The 13676-nt window shown below is 44.1% G+C and overlaps 1 protein-coding gene across 15 annotated transcripts in view; it reads left to right on the plus strand.

Annotated features, from left to right (window-relative positions):
- LOC131194158 (protocadherin alpha-5-like) overlaps nucleotides 1-13676 on the plus strand; it is a 274200-nt gene that overhangs the window by 226877 nt on the left and 33647 nt on the right. For all 15 annotated transcript variants that reach the window (XM_058174856.1, XM_058174855.1, XM_058174845.1 and 12 more), the window contains one exon: nucleotides 11456-11514. In XM_058174856.1, coding sequence (XP_058030839.1) covers nucleotides 11456-11514 — 59 coding nt within the window. The remainder of the gene's footprint in view (nucleotides 1-11455; nucleotides 11515-13676) is intronic.

A 13676-nucleotide genomic window follows, 5' to 3' on the forward strand; every position in this document is an offset into this window, starting at 1 on the left:
CAAAGTCTAATCAGCAGCAGAGCCAAATGGGGCTGCCGTGGTGGGGGACTCAGCTGGCTTTACAGCCTGAGGTGAAGGGGCAAACAAACTTCATGGCATAACAATCGCTGCCGGGGAAGCTTCCCTGTGCTAGCCCGCCTGCTCCCACATGCACTGAGCAAGGAATGTGCCTTGCACCAGTGGAGCCACGGTGACATAACTCAGGAAACCTGCAGATAAACAGCAGGTATTTTTGGTGCCCTTTTTAGCCACTTCGATGGCAGGTTAGCTGATTCACCCAGGGATAATTTGGGGGCCAGATGTCCAGCCAATTTGGCTTAGGCAGCAGTGGCTTATTGTAAACTAATCTGCCTCACAACAGCTGGAGAGGAGTAAGAGCCGCCTCTTTGCATCATTGGACGCTGAAATAGGGGCGGCAATCACTCACGGTAACAGGTGTTCCCTGGCCCTCTCCAGCCTGCCTCAGGTCACTGAGACCAGTGGGCGGCACTCTCTGCCAACAGTCAGTGCTCCCCTTATTAAATCAGAGCTTGCAGGGGTGGCTAAGGCATCAAACCTAGGGGACGGATCTTCCTTCTCTCAGGGAGAAACTGTCCCTCTTGAACATCAGTTTTTAGCCACCAGGTGGCACCAAACAACAGAACAAAGCATTTGACAGTATGGTCTTGACAGGTTTCAGTTTGTTTATGCCAGAAACAGAGGCCCTGGTCCCCTCAGGAGACCTGGTGCCACCAACCATAACCTGGTGGTTCTGTTCAAGGTTAGGAGCACTGCCAGGATGGATCAGGCCTGCTAGCCTTTTAATTCTGCCAGCTACCACCCATGAGCTGCAGCACACCACCCTCCAAGGGTTAGGTGAAATTACATGGGCCATTCTGGGTAACCACATGTCTTCCTGTGCATGGTTTCTAGTTGGCAGGCCATCTAATATGACAATGCCCAAGTTCTCACATTAGTCAAAGTGCAGGGCCCCGGCACCATTGCCAGGTCTTGGCCACAGCCAGCCTGGGTTCAGATCCAGCATCCCTGACACCTCTCCAGAGTCTGTTAGCCCTCCAGATATGCGATGTTGACACCAACTGTTCATAGGGGTTTCCTGGGTCATGTGCCTTCATCCTAAACATAGGCAACCAACCCAGGGATGGGCCCCATCCCCTGCCATCAGTGTGGCAACCTACATATTGTACCTACAGACTTCCCGGCAGTACTATGCTGGCTCCATAACCTATAGAGATGGCTGTAAAAGCTCTCTGAAGAGCTTTTTTTTATTTACTTCTGAACTAGAGGCAGACACCATGGTGGATGTCTCAGACTCACCCCTTTTTGTTGACAGACACGAGGGCCAATTTTCCCACGGAAGACAGGAGAGCAGAGGTGCTTCTCGAGTGTCGCAGTGGTTAGAAGGATGCATTGCACACTGCCTATGCCTGCTGCTGGATGTTCAGTCTAAAGGGGTTCAAGATAGACCCAGCCTTCCATTCTTCAGGGTCTGTCAAAGGAGGACCTAACAGTTGGGGGAAGTATACTGATTCTGTAAATATTTACAGAATATCCCCATTCATTATCCCCATCATGGGACTTCAGCCAAGTCGCCTTCAAGGCAACACACCCGACAACCTTATCAACCGCCCCTTTCAATGATGATTAGTCCCCTGCACTGGCTGCATCAACAGCTGGCATTGGTGGAGGTAAGTGGAAGTCAACCTGTGTACCCTAGTAAAGGTTACCATCGCCTCGAGGCCTGCTTCACCCGGTCTTCACTGACAGGCAGAGATGAGGCCGTGCCTTGCTCATACAGATGACACTGTTGGTGCTTCCCTCCCTCTTCTCATAAGGGCTCCTTCCGAGTCAGAGGTAGCACCGGTTCACCTAAATTCAGATTGTCCTTCAGGCCGGGGCGGACATGTTGAGAGCCTAGTAGTGGTTGGAATCTCTACCTCCCGCAGGGTAGGGTATCGGTTCAGGGCAGGAAGGGGCTCAACCCTTTGTCTGCCACTGCCGGAATATCTGTCGACCACATTGGCACACACTCCGACCTCTTCACACAATGGGGGGGGGGGGGCGGACAGAGCCCTGGGGGTCGCTTGGAGCGATCGCATCATTCCTTCCTACTCCAGGTTCCCAGTCTCTGGGGAGGCACTTGCGTTAGTCTTGACTCCAGAAAGTCGCTTTCACCCTTCTTGCCTCCCTGTGGTTACCCGCATGGGAACCTTGGCCATTTCACAGCCACCCATTCGACTAGGGAGGCCGACACTTTCATATGATGACAGGATATTGACCTCTCGTCAATACCCCGGCCGTCCACATGTGGGGTTGTAACCTCCTTTACTTACCTTGGGGGTAGCCACGAAGACGTCGGTACCACGAAGGTCAGTTTATTGCAGCCATTCTCCGTCCTTCTGCCTAGACAGTGATTGCAACCACCATTACTGGTGTTCCATGACCAGACTGTCTCACTGTGCATGGAGGCATGCCAGTATTCTCCCGTGTGGTGGCTCACTTGGGTGTACTGGGGAACCTCAGAGAGTGTCATGTGTGTGTGCGTGTGTGTGTGTGTGTGTGTGTGTGTGTGTGTGTGTGTGTGTGTGTGTATATATATGTCTTTGGTTGTTCGGGTTTTCTCCCGTGTAAAATTGGAAGTGTCTTGGCAACGTTTTGACGAAGTCTCATTCGTCATCTTCAGGCTTCAGCTTCGTGCTTCTGGGAGCAATGTGTGATCGCAGCTGTTTCTTCCTTTTAACTGCTAGTGGGGGTTTGAACTGATTGGGGGGAGCTTGGCTGTGCTCTGATTGGATGGGGTTTTTTCTGTGCTCTGATTGGATGGAGGTGTGTCATGTGTTGGTGGGGGCTTGGTTGTGCTCAGTCTAGTCTGTGCTGCAGGGGGATTTGAGCTGGTGAGCTGCATAGCTGTTGTTTGGCTTTGTGGTCATGCTACATCTTCATAGTGGGTGTCAGTCTGCTGCATGAATGGATTGGAGGGGTTTGAAATGGCTAATGTTGCAGCTGCGGTCTGGCTTCTGGTCCTTGGTCGTGCTTCATGATCAGTGTGGGTTTGGGTCTGCTTTCTGGGTGGATGTGCGGTGGTGACATCCTGTGTGGACCTCGTGAGTGTGGGTCTGGTGTCGTTCTTCGTGTTAGGGACTCGTTTGTCAATAAGGGCGGGTTTCCAAATGGGTGGTAGGCGGAGGTGTCATCTCGTTTGTTCATGCTGTGTGGGCGTTTTCTATCTCAATGGCTTCTCTGATTATTCTGTTGTTAAAGTGTTCAGTTTTGGCGATAGTTCTGGTCTTTAAAGTCAATATCATGTCCTGTGACTTTAAAGTGTTGGACCAGGGAAGAAGTTGGTTCCTCTTTTTTGAATGAGTTCTTGTGTTCTTCAATGCGTGCACTTATTCTTCTGTTGGTTTGTCCAATGTATGTGGTGGGGCAGGCGGTGCATGGGATTTCATATACTCCTTGATTTTCTAACTCAATTTTGTCTTTGGGGTTTCTTAGGATGGTGGATATTTTTCTGTTTGTGCAGAATGCTGTCTTGATGTTGTGTTTGTGGAGGATCTTGCTGATTCTGTCTGTGGTGCCTTTTATATATGGGAGGAGGGCTGTGCCGTTTTCTTGTTCTCTGTCTTGGATTTTAGTGGGGGGTTCTTTTTGGATTAGCTTGGTAATCTTATTTGTTTGGAATCCAAGACAGAGAACAAGAAAACGGCACAGCCCTCCTCCCATATATAAAAGGCACCACAGACAGAATCAGCAAGATCCTCCACAAACACAACATTAAGACAGCATTCTGCACAAACAGAAAAATATCCACCATCCTAAGAAACCCCAAAGACAAAATTGAGTTAGAAAATCAAGGAGTATATGAAATCCCATGCACCGCCTGCCCCACCACATACATTGGACAAACCAACAGAAGAATAAGTGCACGCATTGAAGAACACAAGAACTCATTCAAAAAAGAGGAACCAACTTCTTCCCTGGTCCAACACTTTAAAGTCACAGGACATGATATTGACTTTAAAAAGACCAGAACTATTGCCAAAATTGAACACTTTAACAACAGAATAATCAGAGAAGCCATTGAGATAGAAAAACGCCCACACAGCATGAACAAACGAGATGACACCTCCCGCCTACCAGCCATTTGGAAACCCGCCCTTATTGACAAACGAGTCCCTAACACGAGGAATGACATCAGACCCACACTCACAAGGTCCACACAGGATGTCACCACCGCACATCCACCCAGAAAGCAGACCCAAACCCACACTGATCATGAAGCACGACCAAGGACCAGAAGCCAGACCGCAGCTGCAACATTAGCCATTTCAAACCCCTCCAATCCATTCATGCAGCAGACTGACACCCACTATGAAGATGTAGCATGACCACAAAGCCAAACAACAGCTATGCAGCTCACCAGCTCAAATCCCCCTGCAGCACAGACTAGACTGAGCACAACCAAGCCCCCACCAACACATGACACACCTCCAGCCAATCAGAGCACAGAAAAAAACCCCATCCAATCAGAGCACAGCCAAGCTCCCACCCAATCAGTTCAAACCCCCACTAGCAGTTAAAAGGAAGAAACAGCTGCGATCACACATTGCTCCCAGAAGCACGAAGCTGAAGCCCAACGGGCCCGACATCCCCTTTAGGGTACTATCTGATGAGGTTCGGACACTATCTTCTACTCTACCGGTAAAAGAACAGTGGTCTTATGACCTTGGGCCGACTCTCACAGGACAGGGGCTATGTGCTGGACTCTTAAGGTTACAGGGGATCTGGGATGCTGTGTAGCCCAAGACGCCTTGCTTGTTCCAGATTGTCTATCTGCAACCCTTATGAACCACTTAGTTCCATTCCAATCTTCAAGATGGGGACCCACTGGGCCTTGGGGAACTGGGACCTCCTCAGCCCTCTGGGACGGGCAGGTTGAGCCAGAGCTCATCGCACTGCTGCCCTGGAGCTGCCAGTCCTGGCAGTTCAGCCGGGCGACCCCATGCCTCTTTCCTGGCTATAGCACCTGGTGCCTAGTTTCACCACAGCCGAGTATAGGGGTTTCCCACAGGCAGGACACATCTAAGGCAAGGCAACCACATTCCACCATTCAGGGCCCCAAATGGGGAGGGGACATCCTCCCCCTCATACCCATCTGATATCTCGATTCATTTGGGACCACGAGCTAGGGCCATCTGCCCGTTGTTGCCAGGGAACCCTGGACAGCTTTCACCACCCTTGGGGTACTTCTGATCGTCATGGGCCCTAGAAGACCATCAAACGGCCGGGCACTACGGGGATGTCAGGACAGCCTTCACCTGGGAATACAGCGTGGGCATTGGGCTCCACGCTGGTTCTACACTTTCCCTTTTGGGGGTTCTTCAGGCTCTGGGCTTTGACTGGGCACCTGATGGACTGACCCCAGTGGACAGAAGCTGCCTGTCCTTTATATGGCCAGCTAGGCTTGGACTTACCTTTCCAGCGATCATTGCGCTTAGGTACTCTGGGGTCAGAGTTACCGAGCGGTCCCAGGGGACTAGAGCAGCCCAACAGGTACCCGGCGGAGATTGGATGGTTCTGGTCATCGTGTCGACCACAGGTTCTTGTTTCTGGCAACCCTCTCCATTGGGCCAGGACTGGGGGCCATCCCATCTGCCAGCATCTGGTCACGTTAGCACTCTCCTTATATCTGAGGTGCTTTCCGGGGACCACTAAACCCAGAGTTCTCTCCACTGTTTTCAGATGCGACCTAGTCTGGACCTGCAGCTGGCCTGAGTCACCTTGGCCGGCTGGAGCTTTGGCTCATTGGCCTCATGGAGTCTTCCCCATCGTGGGGAACAGAGTTCCTTTTGTTTCTTCCAGATATCCTCCTGCTACACCTGGGTCGACCCATCGCTTACAGGATGTGAAGCTGGGCTGACCCAGTAGTGAACAAGGGCTTCCAGAACATCCACTACCTCGGACACCACGGCACTTCTTCTGGGGGAGGTCACCCTGGTGGCACGGGACATACAATATCTGGTTTGGGAACTCCTTCTGGACTCTTGGTATGCCCATTCGGTTGGCACTGCATGGGGCAGGTGAATCCTCCAGGGGCTCATGCAGAGCGGGGAATTTGAGACCAGACTACTTCTTGCCCGTACGACTAACCGGCTTTGGTAAGTCCCATTCCTGGATGATCTTCCCTGCCACAATGGAGAAGAGGCATTGGTATGCTCCCTCTCAGGATGCGGGGAAGATCATCCAGCCACGCCCTGGTGACAGTCTGGTCCATAGTCTGGGAGGGGTCATTGTTTCCACAGGTCATAAGCCTCATCGTTGCTGTGCCTTCGTTGAACTGGGGAGGACCCAGGCAAGGGAGATGTGGCCAAGAAAAATTTATGTGGTCTCCAAGCAGAGAAGCAGAGTACTACCCATTCCTGGATGATTTTCCCTGCACCCTGAGAAGAAGTGTTATCAGGTAGGACCAACGCCCCTTCTCTTCTAAGTTTTTATCCTCTTTTTTGTCCCTGTTTCATAAATATCTGTGGAACCTGTTAACTAGACCAGCTCCTTCCACTATTGACATTTTACTCTGCAGGAATTTAATCCACTTTGTTGTTACCATGACAAACAGTTTGCTCTGTAATGCAATTTGAAATTTGGAAGAGCAAGGCTGCCTCCATCTTTTGTAAAATTCTTCGTTGACTCTAGTTTTTTCTTCTACTCCATATAGAATAGAATAGAATAGAATTTTTATTGGCCAAGTGTGATTGGACACACAACGAATTTGTCTTGGTGCATATGCTCTCAGTGTACATAAAAGAAAAGATACGTTCATCAAGGTACAACATTTACAACACAATTGATGGTCAATATATCAATATAAATCATAAGGATTGCCAGCAACAAGTTATAGTCATACAGTCATAAATGGAAAGAGATTGGTGATGGAAACTATGAGAAGATTAATAGTAGTGCAGATTCAGTAAATAGTTTGACAGTGTTGATGGAATTATTTGTTTAGCAGAGTGATGGCCTTCGGGAAAAAACTGTTCTTGTGTCTAGTTGTTCTGTGTGCAGTGCTCTATAGCGTCATTTTGAGGGTAGTGGTTGAAACAGTTTATGTCCAGGATGCGAGGGGTCTGTAAATATTTTCACGGCCCTCATTTGCTAACCAGTTTCATATACATTTGCTAACCAGTTTCTTGTCATTCGTGTAATTTTTTTGGGGAATTGGAATTGATACCAACAGATAATTTATCTTGGGTAATACATTCATTTTCATATAGGTAGCAAATCATGTGATTGTGGGGTGCTATAACCAATTGTAAATGCAAACAAGTTGCCAAGTACTCAGATCATGATCACATGACTATGGGGAATGCTCTGAGAATTAGTCATAACCACCAATCCTTCAGTACTATTGTAACTTTAAACAGTCACTGAATGAATAACTGTAAGTAGAGGACTATCTATAACTTCAGTTGATCAAATTCCTAACCAGGAAGGCTGTAGGTTTTTCTACCTTTCAAAGTCTTTTAATTTCTTAATACACATAGTTCTCAACTTACAACAGTTCATTTCGTGATGGTTCAAAGTTACAACGGCACTGAAAAAAGTGATTTATGATCATTTATCACATTTACAACCACTGCAGCATCCCCATGGTCATGAGATCAAAATTAGGATGTTTGGCAACTGAATCATATTTATGATGGTTGCAGTGTCTTGGCTTTTGTGACTTTTTGACAAGAAAGTCAATTGCTCAGCCGCCCTGAGTCTTCGGAGAAGGGCGGGATATAAATGTAAATAAATAAAAAAAAATGGTGAAGCTAGATTCACTTAACAGCCATGTTATTAACTTAATAACTGCAATGATTCACTTAATAACTGTGACAAGAAAAGACTTAAAATGGGGCAAAATTCACTTACCAAATGTTTCACTTAGCAACAGAAATTTTGAACTCTGTTGTGGTCATAAGTCGAGGACTCCTGTATAATTTGATATAATTATTTCAAGACAGGCAGAGTAGCACTCTATAGACATTTTTTATTCATCCAATTTATATGCTGCCCAATTCTGGGGCTAGAATAATTTCTTTGAAAATTGTGAGGAACCCACTGCTAACTTTTTTTGTGTGTGTCTGATTAAAAATTGATTAGAGCAACCAATGGCAGAATATTAGCAGAATAGCTAATATTCCAGATTAGAGAAACAAATTATAAAAGATCTGGATAGGCTACAGAATGAAAATTTCTAGAAATAAATGGTCGGTTCTTGGGAAAAAGAAACCAAATTCACAAGTATAAGTCCTGATTGCCTTGGAAGGAGTGCTTTGTGGCTTAGCTCGCACGTGCCACCTCTGCGCATGCGCACGGCCTTCTGCATATGCGCAGTAGTCACACATTACATTCTGGTGGATGGGAAGAGCCTCCCACAGTTGCCGCTACTGGTTCGCGTGATCTGGACAGAACCGGCTGAATCCCACCACTGCAGGATATTGCTTAATGACTAGAGCCAGAGGCACTGGGGTTGTGGTCTTTGAGCGAAGCAGTCATGTGGGAGTCTTGCTTAATGACTGCTTTGCTCAATGACCAAGATTCCAGTTCCCATTGTGGTCATAAATTGAGGACTGTCTGTATAGGATTAATAGTATGTGTGAAAGGCTTCTTAGAATTGTAACTAAATGATAGTCAGCAATATAACATGTCTACTAAAAAGCTTGTCCCAGTTAAAGGATCATATCCAAATTGTGGGAAGTGATAATTCTATTCTATTTTGCGTTAGTCAGATCCCACCTTGAATTCTGTGTTCCAGTCTCCCTCCACCCCCCCTTTCACACACACACACACACACACACACACACACACACGCATTTAGGAACTGTATATAGACACCATACTTCAAAAAGATCTAGAGAAACTTGTTTGAATGCTAATTTTATATTGTATCCAACAGATATTAAATTTCTTGGGATTCTGAATATTTGCTTGCTTCTTAAAGTAAGATGTTGGATTGTTAAAAAACATAAGCCCCATTTCAGTACCTATCTATGCTTCTAAGAACGGCAAAATCTCCTATCAGCTCTATCCATACGTTTTATCTTGCAATTGTTGATCAATTGCTTTTCAGATAATACAGATTTATTTTTTTTGCTTTGTGTCTAGTGAGAAAGGACAATATGTCTCTAGTGTGATTCTATACACAATACATGTTTTAAATTTCTAAAAAATTCTAATAATTTTTTTAATTCTTACTCTATGTCTTTATTCCTCTTTATCCTTGACCTTACAGGTACTCTTTGACTTACAACTGGTTGCTTAGCAACTGTTCAAAGTTATGACAGACCTATCTTGGGTCTACATACAAGTACATGCAGTGGTGGGATTCAAATTTTTTTACTACTGGTTCTGTGGGCGTGGCTTGGTGGGTGTGGCTTAGTGGGCATGGCCCACCTCCAAAATCTGAAATGAAATGTCTGCACCCCACCTGTAAGATTAATCTCTAGAGTTCTCCATCAATGCTGCCATATTTTTAGTGTACCACCAGTGTTTATATATAGAGATATTTTATAAGTACATGATTTCCATATTTTCTGTGTCTCTATATGCTTAAGCTTGTACTCAAGTCAAGTAGCTATTCAATAGTAATATCATGGTTAGAAAAAATGGAATAAGTAAAGTCAGACCCAAAGCTAAATTTTGCTGTGCTGCAAAAGACGCTCTTGCTCTCCCAGCAAGAATAGTGGTGGAGAGAAGCAGCCACTGACCTGGAGAGCACATGGAGCCATTCCATGTGTTCTCTGGTGACCTCTTTTCTCTCCCCTAGTGCTTTTGCTGGATAAGCATCTTGTAAAACACAGTGAAATGTAGCTTTGTTTCCGACTTCACTCCCATCGGGAAAGTGCTGAGGGCAGCAGAGAGAAGCAGCCAGCACCTGTTTTTTTCTGCCACCCGCAGCATTTTCCAGATGGGAGTGGGACTTACAGGACCCAAAGCAGCAACTCCTGGTTACTAGAGTAAATTTCTCTCTACAAAAGACACTTTCCCAGGAAGAGCAGCAGGGGAGAGAAAACAGGTCGCCAGAGAACACGTGGAGCGACTCCATGCGCTCTCTGGCTCAGCAGCTGCTTCTCTCCGCCGCAGCGCTTTATGGATGGTTCGGTAAGGTAGGTTCCAAACCGCTTCAGCTCACCTGTGCCTGTGCCACCCCTACCTGTGCTGTCCCCCCACGGCCCTTTGGCTAAGTGTAGCAGGCCGCAGGCCAGGTAAATTGCTTCAGCCCCGGGGGGGGGGGAACACTGAGGCCAGGGCAGCGTTCTCTAGGCAAGCATGGGCAATGAGCCTGGCCACAGGGAGTCAGGGACTACCAGGAAGGCTGCAGGGAAGGCTGGGAAACTTGGCAGGGCTGTGGGCTGCGTGGAAGGGAGTAGGAGAAGACAGGCAGGGCAGGGGGGCAGCTAGCTAGGTCACAGCCAGCACTGCCACCTGGGATGGAGCTGCGCCGGCGGCTCCATCATGTGATTGACTTTTGGGCACGTGGTATCCTGAATGTAGCATGTTTGTGGCATTCTATGTCACATGACCAGATTTTACAACTGTTTTGTTGAGAAGTGGCATTTACTTCTAATTTTCAGCAAAATTAACATGTTTGGTTCGCTTAATGCCTGCTACAAACAAAGTCATAATATCAGATCATAGTGGTAAATTGAGAATTATCTGTACCTATGATCAAATTGTAAAACAGGACCCTGATTTTAAAAAAAAGAAATTATAGATACTTGGAGTATAATTCTTATTATTTTCTTAAACAAACAAACAAATAAATAAAATAAAATGGTATATCTGATGCAGATTCTTGATGAGTAAAACCTACCACTTTAAAAGATCTGCCTGGATCTCTTAGCAACTTCCTTTCTGAAAACAAAAGAATAACATATAGGAATAAAACATTAAAGATACCCCTCAGGCACCCTGAGCTCCAGAGCTAAACTGAGTTTCATGCAGAATATTTCTGGCAACAATAAGGAAATGGTTTGTTTTGCTTGGGGTTTTCCTTTTCTCCATTTAGTGTACAATTTTGGAATCTGCTGGTCATCACCATCCAAATGCTAATCATGTCTGAGCTTGATTTGTTTTTCTAAGATCAGCCTAAATTGACTAGATGCTGATTGTCCTTTTTAAAATTATCATTCCTGCTTTTAAATATTTCGTTCATTTTCAAATAGTGTTAACTCTTTTTACGTACTTTGAAAGCTACTTCAGAATGGATTTGAGGAAAGAAATAATTTAATTAATTAAAGAATTAAAAAAATTAGAAAAGCTGCTTTTTTCCTCAACAGAGTAAGTACACTTATTTGATCTTTTGGCAAAGAAAAATTGAAACAAGTGATCAAATTGAAGTGTGCTGTGCATGGCCTTTAAAACATGTTCAAGTACAAATTACACTGATATTTGTGTTTTCACTTTGCAGCCAAAACCACCCAATCCTGATTGGCGTTATTCTGCATCTTTACGAGCTGGAATGCAAGGGTATGTACTACAACATTTTTTGGATATTATGTTACTTTAAATGAAATAATTCCCTAGGTAGTTCTCCTATCTATGCTTCTCTGCAAAAGTTTGGAAAATCAGAAATGTGTACCAATCATCAGACTCGGTACAAATATGAAATATAATAATTTGGAAAAATGTTTTCATTTGAGGCCACCTAATTCCGAATTAAGAAATCTGAACTTCCTGCTGACTAACACTGAAGTCAATAATGCTGTAGGAGAGCCCTGTTAATGGCAAAAAATCAGATGGAGGTGCTACAAAATTGCTTATTAAGTCAATAACAGTGATTTTTTTTCCTAGTAAAGATTAGAGGAAGATCATTATTAACTGAAATATTAAACTGAATGGTTTTAGAACGATGGCATGAATGATGTTATTAGATAAAATATATATTTGTGGACATGTATATGGAATGAGAGAATGAAAGGCTATAGTCATTGGTTAATTAAAAGATCAGATATTAGATGGAAGTAATGTAACATTAGATGAATTAAGGATATTTCTATGTTGAATGCACATAAGAGATATGTAACCACTCCACTGACACACAGTAATTTGATTGAAAATGTTTTTATGTTTATGTGTTTTGTGTTAAAAAAAATAAAAAAATATAAATTAAAAAAAAACAGTGATTTTTTTCCCCTGAGTTTTAAATTAAAAGTAGCTACAAGATACTTTCTGCATGGATCAATCCTTTTTTTTTTTTCCCTAAAAGTTTTATTTTTACAATCATATCAAATAGTTCATCCAATGTACAGTTATATACAATTAGTCGGGCTTGCCCAGTCACCACCCCCCTTTTTAACACTCTTCCCTCTTCTACCTTCTTCTACTTTCCAACCTTCCTCTCCTTCTCTTATCTACATCCTCTCCTCCCTCCACCCTACACCTTCCTTCTCCCTCTTCTACCCCTCTTCCTTCCTCTTCTCCTCTTTCCTACCTCCTACTCTCTCTTTTCTCCCTCCCCACCGTTCTAAAATGGTAACTGGGCAGACCCGACCCTGCATTAATTATATTTATACATCTTCAATTAACCCTGTACATTAACCATCACTCCATCTCTGCCAAAACCCCCCCCAATTCCCCTCCCCCTTACCCCCCACCCCCCACCCCGACTTCCCAGAACAAAATGCAGGGTATCAAAACTAACAATCATAATCTAAAATAATTCCTAAATTATAATCTCTAGTCACACCACACTTAGTCACACTCTCAATTCCCCTCTCCTTCAAAAATATATCTAATACAAAATATTTCCTAAATTTACTCATATGCTATTCGATATTTTTTTATCTGATACTTATTTTGAATATAATCAATCCACATTTTCCATTCTAAAATATATTTTTCTAGTGTATAGTCTTTCAAGTAAGCGGAGATTTTTGCCATCTCTGCCAAATTTGATACTTTGAGTGTCCATTCTTCAATTGTAGGTAATTCTTCTTTCTTCCAATACTGAGCAATCAAAAGTCTTGTGGCTGTTATTAAGTTCAAAATCAATTTAGTCTCTATAGCTGTACAGTCCATAATAATTCCTAGAAGAAAGAACTGGAGTAACCTTAATCTTCTTTTACAAAATATTCTGCATGATCCACCATACTTTAATCCAAAATGCTTTAACTTTTTTACAAGTCCACCATATATGGTAATAAGTGGCATCTTCACAATCGCATCTCCAACATTTAGCCTGTACATTAGGATACATACATGACAACTTTTTGGGGTCTAAATGCCATCTATAAAACATCTTATAAAAATTTTCTCTCATATTTTGCGCTTGTGTAAATTTAACATTCCTCACCCAAATTCTTTCCCAAGTTTCCAACATTATTGGTTGCTGAAAATTTTGTGCCCACTTAATCATACAATCCTTAACTAGTTCGGACTCTGAGTCTATTTCTACTAATACATTATACAACCTCTTAATATGCTGTTGGCCTTGATCTCTCATTTGTTTTAACAAATTATCCTCAGTTTGCTTAACACCTATTTTTTGATCTAATTTCCATCTAGCTTGTAATTGTCCATATTGGAACCATGTATAATTTTTCCCTTCTTCCCCCATCTTTTCTCTGGATTTTAATTGTAATTCCCCCTTTTCCATACAAAGAAGTTCTTTATAGGTAACTACCTCCATC

This window comes from Ahaetulla prasina, chromosome 3 (assembly GCF_028640845.1).
Source record: "Ahaetulla prasina isolate Xishuangbanna chromosome 3, ASM2864084v1, whole genome shotgun sequence".
Lineage (NCBI taxonomy): Eukaryota > Metazoa > Chordata > Lepidosauria > Squamata > Colubridae > Ahaetulla > Ahaetulla prasina.